Source organism: Tinamus guttatus, unplaced genomic scaffold (assembly GCF_059628265.1).
Source record: "Tinamus guttatus ecotype Peru unplaced genomic scaffold, ASM5962826v1 Tinamus_guttatus_pri_ptg000153l, whole genome shotgun sequence".
NCBI lineage: Eukaryota > Metazoa > Chordata > Aves > Tinamiformes > Tinamidae > Tinamus > Tinamus guttatus.
Genome location: NW_028288687.1, coordinates 1,861,599 through 1,880,559, shown reverse-complemented (window position 1 = coordinate 1,880,559; position 18,961 = coordinate 1,861,599). Strand labels below are relative to the sequence as shown.

Genomic DNA, 18,961 nt, shown 5'->3' with positions numbered 1-18,961 from the left:
ATCAATGAGCTGATTGAGGAGATTGAGTCAACCCTCAGGAAATTTGCAGACAACACCAAGCTGGGAGGAAGAGATGATGTGCTTGAGGGTAAGAAAGCTCTAGAGAGGGATCTGGACAGACTGGCTTGATGGGCTGAGACCAGGTGTATGAGGTTCAAGAAGGCTAAAAGTGCCGTGTCCTGCACCTTGGTCCCAACAACCCGCTGTAACACTACTGGCTTGGGGCAGAGTGGCTGGAGAGCTCTGTGGCAGAAAGGAGGTGGGAGTGCTGGTCAACAGCCAGCTGAATATGAGACAGCAGTGTGCCCAGGTGGCCAAGAAGGCCAACGGCCTCCTGGCTTGTATGAGGAAATGTGTAGCCAGCAGGAGCAGGGAAGTGATCGTTCCCCTGTACTCGGCACTGGTGAGGCCGCGCCTCGAATACTGTGTTCATGTTTGGGGTCTCTCACTACAAGAAAGATATGGAGGTGTTAGAGCATGTCCAAAGAAGGGCTTAAATTAGGACTCAATGATTTTGAGAGTCTTTTCCAACCATAATCAATCTATGATTCTGCGACCTCCTCTGTTTCTGGTGCTTGAGAGGGTGGTTCCCTACCCATGTCCTGACCTGGGAGGTTAGAAAGGAAGTTGAGAGACTGGAGCAAAGGGCAGGGGTTTCTCCTCCAGCTCCTAGCAGGAACTTGGTCAAGTGTCCTGCTTTTTATAAATATATTATTTTGGCTCTGGTCTGCATGTTTCCACTTAATGAATCTGAAAAACTGAGTGGCAGCAGCTCTAGCTTGGGGGCATCATGTGGCAGAAATAACTCCTTAGGTCAAGTCATAATCTTGTAACCTTGTGTACCTCAAGACCAGCTAGCCAGACCTTGTGCTCTAAGTCACCTTGCTGCAAGGGAAGGACAGAGGTGGCCCAGTGTCACCAAGCTCAGGGCTGAGCTTGGGTTTGTCACATTGGTGGGACCCCCCCCCATGGTGACACAGCAGTCTTCAGTCAAGGTGTTGCTCAAGTTCACTAGTGCTCGCCTGAGGCTAGGGCTGGCTCCACGTGCGGTGACAGGTACCTGGCCGCAGGCATGCTGAGAAACTGCCCTTTTTGGCTTTGCTTTGAAAATAGTTTTGCAATTTGCTTTGCAAAAATGTTTCAGTAATGATTTATTACAATGCAAAACAGAGATAGAGACATTATAGAGTCAAACTTTATATATATACATATGTATAGAGAGAGAGAGCGATACTATCTTTCAAGAGTAATAGAAGAGAAACTTTTTGCAATTGCCAGCGATGATCAAATCAAAAGGCAAGGGTTGGTACTGCTCTTTAACGGGATGGATCCACCCAAATATGGCCCTCTGCAAAACACTCCTAATTTACTTGCTGCTAAGAATGATAAGTAGCCAAATTAAAATAATAAACGTCAGATTCCTTCATTTGTTTGTTGTCCAAAAAAAATTAAAAGAAAAGAAGTATTTCCCACCTGACTGAGCAGGGATATTCAACCCACCTCTCGAAGCCTCTGCAACATTGGATTATGGTGAGCAGACAGAGACTACAAGGTCAATTTGTAAAATGAGCTCTTTTGCTGTTGGTGTAGAGGGAGCATTTTCTCCCTGGCACTCCTTGCTGCAGCCCCACGGGTGTTTCAGTCCCCACTAGCGCGGCAGGGCGCAGATGCGGTAGGGCTGGGGTTGGCGAGTAATAGCCAGGCGGTAGCTGAGGCTGGGCACGGTGTCCTGCGGCATCCGGAAGGTGAATTTCTGCAGCAGGGCCGTGAAGAAGAGGAAGAGCTCGGTGCGGGCCAGCTGCTCGCCCAGGCAGGCGCGCTTCCCTGCGGAGACAGCGGGAGCCCTCGATTTGCCCGTGCCCAGTGCAAGCAAAACTCTCCCAAAAGGGCATGGAATTCAGTTAGGAACATTGTTTGCAGAAGTTTCTGCTTTGTTCTGGTAGTGACTCGGGCAGCCTGGGGACTGAGTACTGAGAGTGGCCACCCTTTCCTTTAAAGCATTTCGGATTTCTCCTGTGTGTTTTGTGGGACTTTATTCCTCCCTGTTGTTCGGCTCTCCATGGGAAGGGAGACAACGTGAGGAGGGTATCTGCTCTGGCCCAGCCACACAAGCTGGGCTGGACCAGTGTGTCCACGAAGTGAAGAGAGCAGCATTTGGGGCGAACATCAACCTGCTTCCACTCCCAGCCTGGGAACTCATAGTGAAAGGGCTGGGGAAAACATCTGCTCCCCCTTACCTAGGGAGAATGGAATGAAGGCCTCTCTCCTGCAGAACTGGCCATCCTTCAGGAAGTGCTCAGGGTTAAAAGCATCAGGGGTTTCCCACTCCTTCTTGTCCATGAGCACTGAGGTCAAGTTGGTCATCAGAAGGGTGCCCTAAACAAAGAAAACAAAATTTCCCATTACAGTGTCCCTGTGGTTGGCTACCCGTCAGACGGAGCCAGGGTTACCTTGGGCACGAGGAAGCCCCCGAGCAGGGTGTCACGCGTGGTCATCCGGGGCACGCCAACAGGGAGGACATTGCTGAACCTCTGCACCTCATGGACCACCGCGTTGGTGTAGGGCAGGCTGGCCTGGTCTTCCAGGCCTGGCTGCCGCGTCTGCCCCACTACAGCATCGATCTCCACTTGCACACGCGCTGCACGCCAGGAGCAAAGTCATCAACAGCACAGTGAAGAAAAAAAAAACAACAACAACAACAGAGCAACAGGGTGGTGGTTGTGAAGTTCTCCCAAAGATGGAATCCACTGAGAGTCTCGATACGTGATGAAGTGCCCTATGCTCTGCAGTTTCCGGGGGCAAAGAGGCCAAGGCCTTGGCACAGGGAACGGGTCACCGTGGGATGAAACGATGGATGGACTCGCCAACTACTCACACAAGGGATATGGGAGGGAGAGACCAGGAGTGGGTTCTGGACACATGGCTCATTTTACCTTGAATTTCTGGGTACGCAGCCATGTAGAGCAAAGCCCAGCGGAGGGTTGTGGACGTTGTCTCTGTGCCAGCAAAGAACAAGTCCAGCATGCAGGCCACAAGATTCTCCTCGCTGAAGCACCCGCTGCCGTCGTCCTTAGCAGAGAGGGTTTTGAGCAGCATGTGGACAGTTGCAACCACCCATAGCCCGTGCTCCTCCTGCCCAGCACTGAGCTCACCCCATGGCTTTGGTCAGATGCACAGAGCCTCATACACCTCCCCGGTGGGAAGATGCCCTGTGCAGTTGCCTTCCCCTCCCAGCAGCACTCCAGACTTAGCTTTGGGCTCAGCACAGCTGCTTTGCCCATATTCTGCTGATATTTTAGTGTATTTGGTCCTGTTCCTTCAACTAACATGTGCCACCAAAAGCGAAATGGGCTTTTCCACACTGTCCTATACCCGAGGCCTTCCCAGCTTTGCTTTGGCCACGTTGGAGACACCCATAGAGAATTAGGATTCAGTTCTAGTAGCTTCTGATTTCTAGCCCAAGCTGTGAGAGGGTTCAGCTGCATGACTGACCTTGGCTATCTCCTGCAGGTAGCTGTCGATGAAGTCCCGGCTTTCGGTGGGCTGCCAGTCCTCCTTGTGCTTAGCAATTATGTCACACAGAAAATTTTTGAGCTGCTTCCACATTTCAGCAATGGTTTGGTGAGGTCCAGGGAGGTATTTCATGATATTTGGGAAAAAGCTGTAGAGCTTGAGAAACGAGAAGAGAAGGACACATGGAAAAGAGGACCACAACAACCCTTGTGTTATCAAAACCTCATGCCTACCAAGCCACTTCCATGAATTACTGTTTTGCAAGTCTGGAGGATAACCCCACAGGAAGAGCCAAGGTCTTGCACAAATTGGTGTCCACGTGGCTGGCCTGGGCGGGGAGCAGTACCTGTGTCAGACGGTGGGCATACAGCACCATCACCTTGTCCAGCAGATGCAGCAGCTCTTGGAAGCGCTCGTTGTGGTACTCAAACCGCTCTCCAAAGCTGACAGAGCAGATGATGTTGGAGACCGCATTATTGATCTTAAAGTGAGGGTCGAAAGGATGTCCTAGGGAAGAGGAATACAGAGGAGTGGGTTCTGCCCTGGATCCCCCTTCAGGAGTGGGAGGGTGATGGACAGCAAGGTGTGCGGAAAGAGGTGAAAATGGCCTTTGGAAACAGCGGAGCTTGGAGGTGCTCACACTTCTCAGGTGAGCTCAACGCAAGCAGTGTTAAACACCCGCTATAAAATATTGCTTTCCCTGATGCCTCCTCACATTAATCAGCTAATTCTGAGGTGTTTTTAGCAGACAGCAGCATGCAGGATGGTGCTGTGAGTCTGGCCTCACCCTGCTCTTCCCCAATGGCATCAGTGAGGTACCGGCACTCCTCCTGTATCCGCTCCTCCAAGCTCTTCTTGCCCAGGCCAAAGTTTCTGAGCGTGGTCAGGGCAAATCTTCTCTGCTGTTTCCATAGATGTCCATTGGAGGAGATCAGCCCTGGAATTAAAAAGACAAACAATACCCTACCGTGAGCTAAGGCAGGTCCTGTTATCGGGTGAAAAACTGTTAACTCTGCCATTTGCAATGGCAGAGGAGCCAAGTGCATTGTGGTGGTCACAGGTGGCTTCATTCGTGGGCAGACAGGTGTTTTACAGGGTCCATGTTTAGACTTTTTGTCTCAAATACATGTCCCGGATGATACGAACTCACCTCGTTTGTTAAAGAATTCAGTGTCAACGGGGAACTGTGGCCGATCTAGGAAGTTTTCACCTTGGTTTACCAGCACCTCCTTAATCATCTTGAAGTTGTTGACAGCGACGTAGCTCATACTGCCGAGATCCATGCTGTAGATGTCCCCAAATTTTTCAAGAAGCTAGCGGGGGAAAAGAAATGATCAAGGCCATGGAGAGCAAAGCTCAGTGGAGGGGAAGGAGACAGGAAGCCCCAAGTCATGTGGCCTTGCCAGGGACCTGACAAAACACATAGCAAACATCAGGGAAGGTGGGATTAGGAAGGGAGGGCTAGGGAAGGAGATAAATCATATATTTAAGGGGATAATGGACCCAGGAAAGGCTTGTTCTTCTTCTCATTAAATAAATAAATAATCCGAAGTTGGTGTTAATTAGCAGCAAATTGAATAAAGCCCTTCAAGCTACATTTTCAAGTCTCCTCTCTGCTTAGCAGGGCTTTCCCAGCTCTTCCCTCTCTCCCTCCTTTTCTTGCTGCCTCCCTCCCTCCCTTTCCAGCCAAAGCCACAGGACTCCTATTACAGTAGTGATAGCAGATCCTTCACTCCATGCCCTTTCCCCAGAGAAATGTCAATGTTTGCATCCCCTCCACACCTGGACGAACGTTATGCAGACATCTCACCACACACCCCTGCCATGGGAGGTCTCTGGAGCCTCTTCCTCCCCTGGTGGCTCCCCATGGGCCACTTCTTATACTTGCATTGACCCCCTTTCGCCTCACTGTAAAGTGCTGTGTACCCATTTGGCCCGTTCCAACTCAGTCTTGGGTCTCCTTAGCCCTTGGGACTCATTACCTTCTCTCCCCCTTTCAGGGGATCCTTGAAGTCAATGAGGAAGACATTCCCCAGGAAGGGGAGCGAGAAGGGACCCGGCGGGAAGTTTTTGGGCTTCCTCCTCTTCATGTAGTCGGCAATGAGCAGGAAGACGAGCAGGAAGACCAGGAGGGTCCGTATGGACACGCTGGAGACGTCCTCGCTCAGGAGGCGCAGCATGGCGAGGGTCATGATGCCGGCTGCCCCGGCTGCCTGGATCCGCGCCCAGAGATGGGCAAAGTGCACGTGGGAGACAGGCGCAAACGAGGAAGCCCCTTGTGCAGCGGCCCGCCTGCCCTGGCACGCCTCCCTCGCAGGGAGGCTTTTTTATAACTTAAAAAGCAGTTGGATTTTTAGTGTTTGACTTCTTTTCCTCTCCTTCTTTCCTGAGAAAACTCATGCCAGGCTTCTTGCCAGGAGGGCACCAGAGACACCGTGTTAGAAATCCTCACTGCAACCGCCCGCTCACCTCTGTGGTCCCAGCTCCTTCTCTTGGTGCCGGCGGCCGCGGTAGAGCCCAGCCGGGAGCTCTGCTCCTGCTTCCTGACTGCTCCACAGTCATTTCCGGCTTGTCGGCAATGCCCTAATGCGAGTGCAGCGCTCACGTCTGCACCAGGACGTACAATACAAGATCAGTGCAGTTTGGAAATGATTTCTTTTCTTTTTTTCTTGAAATGATCGCAATGATTAGAAAAGGAAAGTACTGCATCCATTTATTCTTTTCCATAACACACCATAAATGGAAACCAGTGCAGCTGCAGCAACAACATCATGCAAGTTTGAAACAGGAAAACCAAAGAGGGGAAGTTGGTTTGCTAAGGCAAAGCAAATAGCACACATTGTGCTATTTTTAATTGTAGCCTTGTGCCCTGGTTAGAGATGAAATTAATATATAATACCTAACCATAGGCAAGGGCCTAACTTTTTTCTGGGAAGTGCAATATCTGGCAGCCTTACCTTATTAGGGATGTCAAAAGTAATTCAGGTATTTGGGTATGAGATCAAATTCTACTTTTTTTTTTTTTTTTTTTTTTTAGCTATTTAACTGTTAAAACTGTACTTAAAGCCCTCATCACTGGAATGTGGCCATGGATGGCAAAAGGCTTTTTAGGAAGGACAGCCAGGGAGGCTCCCTCCTTTATCTGGGGGAGTTATTCTTTATGTGAGAGAGCAACTGGGATGTATGGAGCTTCGCCTAGGGGAGAATAAAGTGTAGGCCGAGACCCTGTAGGAAAGGTTTAAAGGTCAGACCAACAGAGGCAATACTCTGGTGGCTGTTTACTACAGGCCTCCTGAGAAGGAAGTGGATGAGGCCCTATACAGGCAAATGCAGGAAAGTTCATGATCACAGTCCCTTGTCCTTAGGAGGGACTTCAGCCACCCTGATGTCCGCTGCGATAAACACACAGCTGGGAACTGACAGTCCAGGAGGTTCTTGCAGAACCTTGCAGATGATATCTTCTTGATGGCAGGGGTAGGGGAGCCACCAAGGAGAGGGGCTCTGCTAGATCCGATACTACCAAACAGAGATGGTCTAGTTGGCAGTGTGAGGCTTGGGGCAGTCTTGGCTGCAGTGACCATGAGATGTTGGAATTCATAATCCTACAAGGAGGAAGCTGGGCAAGAAGTAGGGTTGCAACCCTGGATTTCAAGAGGGGTAATTTTGACCTCTTCAGGGATATCCTTGGAGGAATCATCTGGGCCAAGGTCCTAGAAGGAAAGGAGCTCCAGTGTCCTAGAAGGAAAGGGGTCCAGGAGAGTTTGCAAGTATTAAAGCAGCACTTTCTCCATGCTCCAGGTGACCTGCCAGTGTGTGACGGATGGTCTACTTAGGCTTTTGTAAGGTCCTTGATGCAGTCTCCCACTGCTTTGTACTTGAGAAGCTGGCACTCATGGCTTAGACAGGGGTGCTCTTTACTGGATGAAGAACTGTCTGGGTGGCCAGTCCCAGAGAGTTGGTGGTGAATGGAGTTAAATCCAGCTGGTGACCTGTCCTGGGCAGTTTTCCCCAGGATTCAGTGTTGGGGCAGGTCCTCTTTCATATCTTTAACAATGATCTGATTGAGGAGATGATTGAGTCAACCCTCAAGAAATTTGCAGACAACACCAAGCTGGAAGGAAGAGTTGATGTGCTTGAGGGTAAGAAAGCTCTAGAGAGGGATCTGGACAGGCTGGCTTGATGGGCTGAGACCAGGTGTATGAGGTTCAAGAAGGCTAAAAGTGCCGTGTCCTGCACCTTGGTCCCAACAACTCGCTGTAACACTACTGGCTTGGGGCAGAGTGGCTGGAGAGCTCTGTGGCAGAAAGGAGGTGGGAGTGCTGGTCAACATCCAGCTGAATATGAGGCAGCAGTGTGCCCAGGTGGCCAAGAAGGCCAGTGGCCTCCTGGCTTGTATGAGGAAATGTGTAGCCAGCAGGAGCAGGGAAGTGATCGTTCCCCTGTACTCGGCACTGGTGAGGCTGCGCCTCGAATACTGTGTTCATGTTTGGGGTCTCTGACTACAGGAAAGATATGGAGGTGTTGGAGTGTATCCAAAGAAAGGCAAAGAAGGGGTTAAATTAGGACTCAATGATCTTGAGAGTCTTTTCCAACCATAATCAATCTATGATTCTGTGACCTCCTCTGTTTCTGGTGCCTGAGAGGGTGGTTCCCTACCCATGTCCTGACCTGGGAGGTTAGAAAGGAAGTTGAGAGACTGGAGCAAAGGGCAGGGGTTTCTCCTCCAGCTCCTAGCAGGAACTTGGTCAAGTGTCCTGCTTTTTATAAATATATTATTTTGGCTCTGGTCTGCATGTTTCCACTTAATGAATCTGAAAAACTGAGTGGCAGCAGCTCTAGCCTGGGGGCATCATGTGGCAGAAATAACTCCTTAGGTCAAGTCATATTCTTATAACCTTGTGTACCTCAAGACCACCTAGCCAGACCCCGTGCCCTAAGTCACCTTGCTGCAAGGGAAGGACAGAGGTGGCCCAGTGTCACCAAGCTCAGGGCTGAGCTTGGGTTTGTCGCATTGGTGGGACACCCCGTGACAGAACAGTTTTCAATCAAGGTGTTGCTCAAGTTCACTAGTGCTCGCCTGAGGCTAGGGCTGGCTCCACGTGCGGTGACAGGTACCTGGCCGCAGGCGTGCTGAGAAACTGCCCTTTTTGGCTTTGCTTTGAGAATAGTTTTGCAATTTGCTTTGCAAAAGGTTTCAGTAATGATTTATTACAATGCAAAACAGAGATAGAGACATTATAGAGTCAAACTTTATATATATACATATGTATAGAGAGAGAGAGAGAGAGCGATACTATCTTTCAAGAGTAACAGAAGAGAAACTTTTTGCAATTGCTACCGATGATCAAATCAAAAGACAAGGGTTGGTACTGCTCTTTAACAGGATGGATCCACTCAAATATGGCCCTCTGCAAAACACTCCTAATTTACTTGCTGCTAAGAATGATAAGTAGCCAAATTAAAATAATAAACGCCAAATTCCTTCATTTGTATGTTGTCCAAAAAAAAAAAAAAAAAGAAAAAAGAAAAGAAGTATTTCCCGCCTGACTGAGCAGGGATCTTCAACCCACCTCTCGAAGCCTCTGCAACATTGGATTATGGTGAGCAGACAGAGACTACAAGGTCACTTTGTAAAATGAGCTCTTTTGCTGTTGGTGTAGAGGGAGCATCTTCTCCCTGGCCCTCCTTGCTGCAGCCCCATGGGTGTTTCAGTCCCCACTAGCGCGGCACGGCGCAGATGCGGTAGGGCTGGGGTTGGCGAGTAATAGCCAGGCGGTAGCTGAGGCTGGGCACGGTGTCCTGCGGCATCCGGAAGGTGAATTTCTGCAGCAGGGCCGTGAAGAAGAGGAAGAGCTCGGCGCGGGCCAGCTGCTCGCCCAGGCAGGCGCGCTTCCCTGCGGAGACAGTGGGAACCCTGGGTTTGCCCGTGCCCAGTGCAAGCAAAACTCCCCCCAAAAGAGCATGAAATTCAGTTAGGAACATTGTTTGCAGGAGTTTCTGCTTTGTTCTGGTTGTGACTCGGGCAACCTAGGACTGAGTACTGAGAGTGGCTACCCTTTCCTCTAAGGCGTTTCAGATGTCTCCTGTGTATTTTGTGAGACTTTATTCCTCTCTGTTGTTCAGCTCTCCATGAGAAGGGAGACAACGTGAGGAGGGTATTTGCTCTGCCCAGCCACACAAGCTGGGCTGGACCTGTGTGTTCATGGAGTGAAGAGAGCTGCATTTGGGGCGAACATCATCCTGCTTCCACTCCCAGCCTGGGAACTCAAGTGAAAGGGCTGGGGAAAACATCTGCTCCCCCTTACCTAGGGAGAATGGAATGAAGGCCTCTCTCCTGCAGAACTGGCCATCCTTCAGGAAGTGCTCAGGGTTAAAAGCATCAGGGGTTGCCCACTCCTTCTTGTCCGTGAGCACTGAGTTCAAGTTGGTCATCAGAAGAGTGCCCTGAGCAAAGAAAACAAAATTTCCCATTACAGTGTCCCTGTCGTTGGCTACCCATCAGACGGAGCCTGGGTTACCTTGGGCACGAGGAAGCCCCCGAGCAGGGTGTCCCGCGTGGTCATCCGGGGCACGCCAACAGGGACGACATTGCTGAACCTCTGCACCTCGTGGACCACCGCGTTGGTGTAGGGCAGGCTGGCCTGGTCGTCCAGGCCCGGCTGCCGCGTCTGCCCCACTACAGCATCGATCTCCGCTTGCACACGCGCTGCACGTCAGGAGCAAAGTCATCCAATGGACAGTGGAAAAAATAAAAAACAAAAAACATGTCTACAGAGCAACAGGGATGTTGTTGTGAAGTTCTCTCAAAGATGGAAACCATCGTATGGCTCTACATGTAATGAAATTCCCTATGATTTGCAGTTTCTTGGGGCAATGTGGCCAAGGCTTCGGCACAGGCAGTGGCTACGTGTTTTGGCACCGTGGGATGAAGAGACGGATGGATGGACTCCCCGGCCCCCCTAACACATGTGATTTGGGAGGGAGAAACCAGGAGCGGGTTCTGGACACATGGTTCATTTTACCTTGAATTTCTGGGTAAGCAGCCATGTAGAGCAAAGCCCAGCGGAGGGTTGTGGACGTTGTCTCTGTGCCAGCAAAGAACAAGTCCAGCATGCAGGCCACAAGATTCTCCTCGCTGAAGCACCCGCTGCTGTCGTCCTTAGCAGAGAGGGTTTTGAGCAGCATGTGGACAGTCGCAACTGCCCATAGACCACACTCCTCCTGCCCAGCACTGAGTTTGCCCTATGGCTTTGGTCAGATTCAGGGAGGCCCCTGCACCTTCCAGGTGGGAAGATGTCCCCTGCAGTTGCCTTCCCCTCCCAGCAGCACTCCAGACTTGACTTTGGGCTCAGCACAGCTATTTTGCCCATATTCTGCCCATATTCTAGTGTGTTTGGTCCTGCTCCTCCAACTAACATGTGCCACCAAAAGCGAAATGGGCTTTTCCACACTGTCCTATACCCGAGGCTTTCCCAGCTTTGTTTTGGCCATGTTGGAGACACCCATGGAGGATTGCGATTCATTTCTAGTAGCTTCTGATTTGTAGCCCAAGCTGTGGGAGGGCTCAACTGCATGACTGACCTTGGCTATCTCCTGCAGGTAGCTGTCGATGAAGTCCCGGCTTTCGGTGGGCTGCCAGTCCTCCTTGTGCTTAGCAATTATGTCACACAGAAAACTTTTGAGCTGCTTCCACATTTCAGCAATGGTTTGGTGAGGTCCAGGGAGGTATTTCATGATATTTGGGAAAAAGCTGTAGAGCTTGAAAAATGAGAAGAGAAGGGCATGTGGAAGAGAGGATCAGAACAAAACTTGTGTTATTAAAACCTACTGCCTGCCAAGCCACATATTGAAGAATTACTACTCTACAAGTCTGGAGGCCAACCCCAAAGGAGCAGCCAAGGTCTTGCACAGATTGGTGCCCACATGGCCGATCTGGCCGAGGAAGAGGTACCTGGCTCACAGGGTGGGTGTGCAGCACCAACAGCTTGTCCAACAGATGCAGCAGCTCTTGGAAGCGCTCATTGTGGTACTCAAACCGCTCTCCAAAGGTGACAGAGCAGATGATGTTGGAGACAGCATTGTTGATCTTAAACTGTGGGTCGAAAGGATGTCCTGGAGAAGAGGAATACAGCGGAGTGGGTTCTGCCCTGGCTCCAAATTTAGGAGTGATTTCATAGGGTGACAGAAAGCAAGGGGTGAGGAAAGAGCTAAAGGCCTTTGGAAACAGTGGAGCTCAAAGTTGTTCACACTTCTCAGGCAAGCTCAAAACAAGCAGTGCTCAACACTCATCACAAATACCGCTTTTGTTGTTACCTCCTCATATTAATCAGCTGATTTTGAGGTGTTTTTAGCAGACAGCAGCATGCAGGACAGTGCTCTGGGTCTGGTCTCACCCTGCTCTTCCCTGATGGCGTCGGTGAGGTACCGGCACTCCTCCTGTATCCGCTTCTCCAAGCTCTTCTTGCCCAGGCCAAAGTTTCTGAGCGTGGTCAGGGCAAATCTTCTCTGCTGTTTCCATATATGTCCATTGGAGGAGATCAGCCCTGGAATAAAAGGACAAACAATACCCCACCGTGAGCTAAGGTAGCTCCTGTTACCGACTTCAAAAAGCGTTAACTCTGCCATTTGCAATGGCAGAGCAGCCACGTGCTTTGTGGTGGCCACAGATGGCTTCACTCATGGGCAGACAGGGGTTTTGCAGAGTCCATGTTTAGACTTTCTGTCCCAAATACATGTCCTGCATGATATGAACTCACCTCGTTGGCTAAAGAATTCAGTGTGAAATGGGAATTCTGGCCGATCTAGGAAGTTTTCGCCTTGGTTTACCAGCACCTCCTTAAGCATCTTAAAGTTGTTGACGATGACATAGCACATGCTGCCCATACTGATGCTGAGTACGTCCCCATATTTTTCAATAAGCTAGGGAGGAAAAGAAATGATCAAAGCCATGGAGAACAAAGCTCAGTGGAGATGAAGCAGACAGGAAAGCCTGAATCCTGGGGCCCTGCCAGGGATCTGAGCAAACACACAGTGAATATCAGGGAAGTCTCCTCTCTGCTTAGCAGGGCTTTCCCAGCTCCAGTATCCCTCCCTCCCTCCCAAGGCCAGATGACTCCTACAGCAGTGGTGATAGCAGATCCATCACTCTGTGCCCTTTCCCCAGAAAAATGGCAAAATGCCAGGGTTTGCATCCCCTCCCTGCCTGGACGAACATTATCCAAATGTCCCACCACACTCCCCTGCTATGGGAGGTCTCTCTGGTGCCTCCTCCATACCTGGTGGCTTCTCATTGGCCACTTAAACTTGCATTGACCCCTTTACCCCTACTGTTAAGTAAGTGCTGTGTACCCACCTGGCCCCTTCCCAGTTTGGGTCTCCTTAGCCCTTGGGACTTGTTACCTTCTCTCCTCCTTTCAGGGGATCCTTGAAGTCCATGGAGAGGACATTTCCCAGGAAGGGGAGTGGGAAGGGACCCGGCGGGAAGTTTTTGGGCTTCCTCCTCTTCATGTAGTCAGCAATGAGCAGGAAGATGAGCAGGAAGACCAGGAGGGTCCGTATGGACACACTGGAGATGCCCTCGCTCAGGAGGCGCAGCATGGCGAGGGTCATGATGCCGGCAGCCCCAGCTGCCTGGATCCACGCCCGGAGATGGGCAAAGTGCACAGGGAGACAAGCACACGAGCAAGTCGCTTGTGCAGCTGCCCACCTGGCACGCCTCCCCGCCTCCCTCCCAGGGAGGCTTTTTTATAACTTAAAAAGCAGTTTGATTCCTAGTGCTTAACTTCTTTTTCCCTCCTTTCTTGAGAAAATTCATGCCAGGTTTCTTGCCAGGAGGACACCAGACACACAAGATTAGAAAGCCTTGCTGTAATCGCCCGCTCACCTCTGCGCTCCCAGCTCCTTCTCCGATCCAGCAGCTGTGGTAGAGCCCAGCCGGGAGCTCTGCTTCTGCTTCCTGGCTGCTCCACAGTGATTTCCTGCTCATCTGCAGTGCCCTGGTGTGACTGCAGCGCCCACATCTGCACTGTGATATACAGTACAAGATCAGTGCAGTTTAGAAATCCTTTTTTTTTTTTTTTCCTGAATGATTGCAATGACTAAAAATGAAAGAATTGCAAGGGATTGCATCCATTTTTTCTTTTCCGTGACACACCATAAAGGGAAGCAGTGCAGCTGCAGCAACAACATCATGCAAGTTTCAAACAGGAAAAAAACAGAGGAAGTTGGTTTGCTAAGCCAAAGTAAATAGCACACATTGTGCTATTTTTAATTGGAATCTTGTGTTGTAATTGGAACCAGTAAAACTGTACTTAAAGCTCTCATCACTGGAACAAGGCCATGGATGGCATTAGGCTTTTTAGGAAGGACAGGCCAGGAAGGCAAGGTGAGAGAGTGATTCTTTACGTGAGAGAACAACTGCAATGTACGGAGCTCTACATAGGTGGGAATGAAGTGCCAGTCGAGACCCTGCTGGGAATGTTTAAAGGTCAGGCCAACCGGGGCGACACTGTGGTGGCTGTTTACTACAGGCCTCCTGATGAGGAAGAGGAAGTGGATGAGGCCTCTACAGGCAGCTGCAAGAAGCCTCACGATCACAGGCCCTGGTCCTTATGGGGGACTTTGGCCACCCTGAAGTCCGCTGGGATAACCACACAGCTAAGAGCAGACAGTCCAGCAGATTCCTGCAGAACATTGCGGATAACTTCTTGATGCAGGTGGTAGATGAGCCAATAAGAAGAGGGGCACTGCTAGGTCTGATACTACCAAACAGAGATGGTCTAGTTGGAAATGTGAAGGTTAGGGACAGTTTTGGCTGCAGTGACCATGAGATATCGGAATTCATAATCCTGCGAGGAGGAAGCCAGGCAAGAAGTAGGATTGCAACCCTGGATTTCAGGAGGGGTAACTTTGACCTCTTCAGGGATCTCCTTGGAGAAATCCTCTGGGCCAGGGTACCTAGAAGGAAAGGAGCTCCAGGGTCCTAGAAGGAAAGGGGACCCAGGAGAGTTCTCAAATATTCTAGCAGCACTTTCTCCAAGCTCTGTATCGATGCATTCCTACAAAAAAGAATTTCAGCAAGGGGGCAGGAGACCTGTGTGGATGGGCAAGGAGCCCTTGGAAAAATCTAAAAAGAGAGCATACGTAACGTGGAAGAAGGGCCAGACCACATAAGAACAGTATAGAAACATGGTCAGAGACCTCATAATAATTTGGAAAAGTGCAAGATCTCTCCTGTGTGCTTTGGGGGTTATTTATGTGCCTGAGTGTTTGGCTGCGCCGTTGCTCCAAGGCCATGCCTTCAGACTGCGTCTGCCAAGAAGAAAAGAAGGGTAATGGTTGTGGGTGACTCCCTTCTGAGAGGAACAGAGGGCCCAAGATGCCGACTGGACCCTTCGCACAGGGAGGCCTGTTGTCTCCCTGCGGCCTGGGTAAGGGATGTCACAAAAAGGGTCCCAAATCTTTCATGGCCCTCTGACTACTACCCTCTTCTGCTGTTGGCAGAAGGTTGGCAGCAATGGTGTCGCTAAGAGAAGCCTGAAGTGCTTCAAAAGGGTCTTCAGGGCATTGGGGACAGCAGGTGTTGGAGCAGGAGTACAGGGGGGGTTCTCCTCCATCCCCTCAGTGTCAGGGATGGATGCAGAGAGGAATAGGAAAAGAAGCTGATGTCATCAGTCAAATTTGGGCTTTTTTGACCTTGGGGCAATCTATACAGCACCGGGCCTCCTGGCGATAGATGGGGTTCTCCTGTCTGTCAGGGGGAAAAGAATCCTTGACCAGGATTTGGCAGGGCTCACTGAGAAGGTTTTAAACTAGGTATGAAGAGGGTGAGGGATCAAACTGGGATCACTAGGGATGAACCTAGGGGCTGCCTGTCAGGGTTGAAGGAGAGCTCAGCAGCCCAGCTGAAGTGCATCTACAGCATTTCACACAGCATGGGCAACAAACAGGAGGAGCTAGAGGCCACGGTGCATCAGGAAAACGACAATATTGTAACCATCACTGAAATGTGGTGGGACCACTGAAATGCTGCCATGGATGGCTACAGTCTCCTTAGAAGGGCCAGGCAATGAAGGAAAGGAGGTGGGGTAGTGATGTATATTAGAGAGTGCTTTGATTGCATGGAGCTGCAAGTGGGTGATGGAAAACCGGAGTGTTTATGGGTCAGGACCATGGGGAGGGCCAACAAGGCTGATATCGTGGTGGGAGTCTGCTATAGAAATCTCAACTGGGATGAAGAGACTGATGAGGCATTCTACAAGCAGCTGGCAGAAGTCTCATGATTGGCAGCCCCTGTTCTCGTGGCAGACTTCAACCTACCAGATGTTTGTGGGAGATATACAATAGAGCAGATAGGAAACAGCCTAGGAGGTTTGTGGAGTGCGTGGAAGATAACTTTCTATCAATCACAGGTAGTAAGTGAGCCTACAATGGGAGGAGCCGTGCTGGGAGGACTGGTGGGAGATGTGGTCGTCGGAGGCCATCTTTGGCATGGTGACCATGAAATGATAGAGTTTTCAATCCTCGGTGAAGTGAGGAGGGGCATCAGCAAAACTGCCACTCTGGACTGCTGGAGGTCAGGCTTTGGACTGTTCAGGACACAGGTTGAGAGAGTGCCTTGGGAGACAGTCCTGAAGAGCAAAGGGATCCAGGGAGGCTGGACTTTTTTCAAGATGGTAATCTTTAAGGTGCAGGAGCAGGCTGTCCCCATGTGCCAAAAGATGTGCCGCAGGGGAAGAAGACCGGCCTGCCTGAATCAGGACCTATTGCTGGGAGTGCAGGGGAAAAAAAGGGGTTACCACCTTTGGAAGAAGGCGCAGGTAGCTCGGGAAGAGTACGTGGAAGTCTCTAGGGTATGTAGGGAGGAAATTAGAAACACAAAAGCTCGGATGGAACTCAATCTGGCCACCATTGAAAAAGAGAACAAAAATGTTCCTACAAATACATTAACAGGACGCAGAAGGGGACTCTCCATCCTTTATGTGATGCAATGGGGGACATTGTCACTAAGGGTGAGGATAAGGCTGAGGTACTTAATGCCTTCTTTGCCTCAGTCTTTGACACCCAGAGCAGTTATCCTCAAGGTACTTGGCTCCCAGAGTTGGAATACACGTGTAGAGTCCAAAATAACCCCCCATAATCCAGGAGCAAACAGCAGTGACCTATTACTCCACTTGGACACCCACACGTCTGTGGGTCCAGATGGGATCCACCTGTGGGTTCTGAAAGAGCAGGCGGATGTGCTCACCAAGGCACTCTCCATCATTGATCAGCAGTCCTGGTCAACAGAGGAGGTCCCAAATGACTGGAAACTGGCCAGTGTGAAACCTATCTACATGAAAGTTAGGACACGGGATCTGGGACAATACAGGCCTGTTAGAGTGACCTTGGTATCGGGGAAAGTTATGGAGCAAATCATCTTGAACACAACATATGTGTGACAGTCATGTATCAGGCCCAGCCAACATGGGTTCATGAGAGGCAGGTCCTGCATTACCAACCTGATCTCCTTTTCTGACCAGGTGACCTGCAAGTGGGTGAGGGGCTGTCTCTTTAAGACGTTAGTAAGGTCTTTGACACAGACTGCAACTGCTGTCTACTGGAGATGCTGGCACTCATGGCTTAGACAGGGGTACTCTTTACTGGATGAAGAACTGTCTGGGTGGCCAGGCCCAGAGAGTGGTGGTGAATGGAGTTAAATCCAGCTGGTGACTGGTCACGGGTAGTTTTCCCCAGGGTTCAGTGTTGTGGCAGATCCTTTTCTATATCTTTATCATTGATCTGATTGAGGAGATTGAGTCAACCCTCAGGAAATTTGCAGACGACACCAAGCTGGAAGGAAGAGTTGATGTGCTTGAGGGTAAGAAAGCTCTAGAGAGGGATCTGGACAGGCTGGCTTGATGGGCTGAGACCAGGTGTATGAGGTTCAAGAAGGCCGAGTGCCGTGTCCTGCACTTTGGTCCCAACAGCCCCATGCAACACTACTGGCTTGGGACAGAGTGGCTGGAGAGCTCTGTGGCAGAAAGGAGGTGAGAGTGCTGGTCAACATCCAGCTGAATATGAGGCAGCAGTGTGCCCAGGTGGCCAAGAAGGCCAGCGGTCTCCTGGCTTGTATGAGGAACAGTGTAGCCAGCAGGAGCAGGGAACTGATCGTTCCCCTGTACTCAGCACTGGTGAGGCTGCGCCTCAAATACTCTGTTCATGTTTGGAGTCGCTCACTACAAGAAAGAGATGGAGGTGTTAGAGCATGTCCAAAGAAGGGCAAAGAAGGATTTAGAGCTGGACCTAATGTTCTTGAGTGTCTTGAGTGAGTGAGCATGGTTACATTTTGACTCGATGATCTTGAAGGACTTTTCCATCCATAATGATTCTACGATCCTCTGACCTCCCCCGTTTCTGGTGCTTTGAGAGGGTGGTTCCTCACCCATGTCCTGACCTGGGAGGTAAAGGAGAGCGAGAGACCGGAGCCAAGGGCAAGGGTTTCTCCTCCAGCTTCAGGCAGGAACTTCGTCAAGTCTCCTGCATTTAATATATATGCTAGTTTAGCTCAGGTCTGCATGTTTCCACTTAATGAATTTGCAAAACCAAGTGGCAGCAGCTCTAGCTTGGAAGCATGGTATGGCAGTATTAGCTCCTTAGGTGAAGTCATCATCTTCTGGCCTTGTGTACCTCAAGACCACCTAACTAGACCCTGTGCCCAAAGTCACCTTGCTGCAAGGGAAGGACAGAGGTGGCCCAGTGTCACCAAGCTCAGGGCTGAGCTTGGGTTTGTCACATTGGTGGGACGCCCCATGACAGAGCAGTTTTCATACAAGGTGTTGCTTAAGTTCACTAGTGCTCGCCTGAGGCTAGGGCTGGCTCCACGTGTGGCAACAGGTACTTGGCCGCAGGCGTGGTAAGAAACTGCCCTCTTTTGGCTTTGCTTTGAAAAATGCTTTACAGCAAAAATGTTTCAGTAATGATTTATTTGAATGCAAAATAGAGACAGAGACGTTATAGAGTCAAACTTTATATATATACATATGTAGAAAGAGATGTTGTCTGTCAAGAGTAAAGGAAGCGAAACTTTTGGCAATTGTTACCCATGATCAAATCAAGACAAGGGTTGGTACTGCTCTTTAACAGGATGGATCCACCCAAATATGGCCGTCGGCAAAACACTCCTAATTTACTTGCTGGTATGAATGATAAGTAGCGACATTAAAATAATAAACCCCAGATTCCTTCATTCGTATGTTGTCCAAAAAAAAAAAAAAAAAAAGAAATATTTCCCATTTGGCTGAGCAGGGATCTTCAACTCGCCTCTCAAAACCTCTTCAGCATTGGTTATGGTGGCCAGACAGAGACTACAAGGTCACTTTGTAAAAGGAGCTCTTTTGCTGTTGGTGTAGAGGCAGTATCTTCTCCCTGGCCCTGCTTGCTGCAGCCCCACGGGTGTTTCGGGGCCCCG

At 50.2% G+C, this 18,961-nt stretch overlaps 2 protein-coding genes across 2 annotated transcripts; both read right to left on the bottom strand.

Moving 5' to 3' along the window:
- Positions 1 to 1,648: 1,648 nt before the first annotated feature.
- Positions 1,649 to 5,733, bottom strand: LOC148595108 (cytochrome P450 2J2-like). The gene is made up of 9 exons (XM_088522471.1): positions 5,496 to 5,733; positions 4,664 to 4,826; positions 4,301 to 4,450; positions 3,860 to 4,020; positions 3,493 to 3,669; positions 2,934 to 3,069; positions 2,451 to 2,638; positions 2,238 to 2,376; positions 1,649 to 1,824 (listed from the first exon to the last, which is right to left on the bottom strand). The coding sequence occupies exons 1-9, from the start codon at positions 5,703 to 5,705 to the stop codon at positions 1,649 to 1,651; spliced, it is 1,500 nt and encodes a 499-aa protein (XP_088378597.1). The 5' UTR covers positions 5,706 to 5,733.
- A 3,498-nt stretch (positions 5,734 to 9,231) lies between these two features.
- On the bottom strand, positions 9,232 to 13,187 carry LOC104571376 (cytochrome P450 2J4). The gene is made up of 9 exons (XM_088522467.1): positions 12,913 to 13,187; positions 12,270 to 12,432; positions 11,907 to 12,056; positions 11,465 to 11,625; positions 11,095 to 11,271; positions 10,536 to 10,671; positions 10,032 to 10,219; positions 9,819 to 9,957; positions 9,232 to 9,407 (listed from the first exon to the last, which is right to left on the bottom strand). The coding sequence occupies exons 1-9, from the start codon at positions 13,120 to 13,122 to the stop codon at positions 9,232 to 9,234; spliced, it is 1,500 nt and encodes a 499-aa protein (XP_088378593.1). The 5' UTR covers positions 13,123 to 13,187.
- Between the last annotated feature and the right edge of the window lie 5,774 nt (positions 13,188 to 18,961).

What these genes read in the sequence shown, in the direction of transcription:
- LOC148595108 (XM_088522471.1), bottom strand. Translation starts at nt 5,705, where the DNA reads ATGACCCTCGCCATGCTGCGCCTCCTGAGCGAGGACGTCTCCAGCGTG. An exon ending in ATGCCCACCGTCTGACACAG is followed by an intron (nt 3,670 to 3,859) that starts GTACTGCTCCCC and finishes TCGTTTCTCAAG; the next exon opens with CTCTACAGCTTTTTCCCAAA. An exon ending in GGGGCTTCCTCGTGCCCAAG is followed by an intron (nt 2,377 to 2,450) that starts GTAACCCTGGCT and finishes TTCTTTGTTTAG; the next exon opens with GGCACCCTTCTGATGACCAA.
- LOC104571376 (XM_088522467.1), bottom strand. Translation starts at nt 13,122, where the DNA reads ATGACCCTCGCCATGCTGCGCCTCCTGAGCGAGGGCATCTCCAGTGTG. An exon ending in ACCTGCAGGAGATAGCCAAG is followed by an intron (nt 10,672 to 11,094) that starts GTCAGTCATGCA and finishes CTCTCTGCTAAG; the next exon opens with GACGACAGCAGCGGGTGCTT. An exon ending in GGGGCTTCCTCGTGCCCAAG is followed by an intron (nt 9,958 to 10,031) that starts GTAACCCAGGCT and finishes TTCTTTGCTCAG; the next exon opens with GGCACTCTTCTGATGACCAA.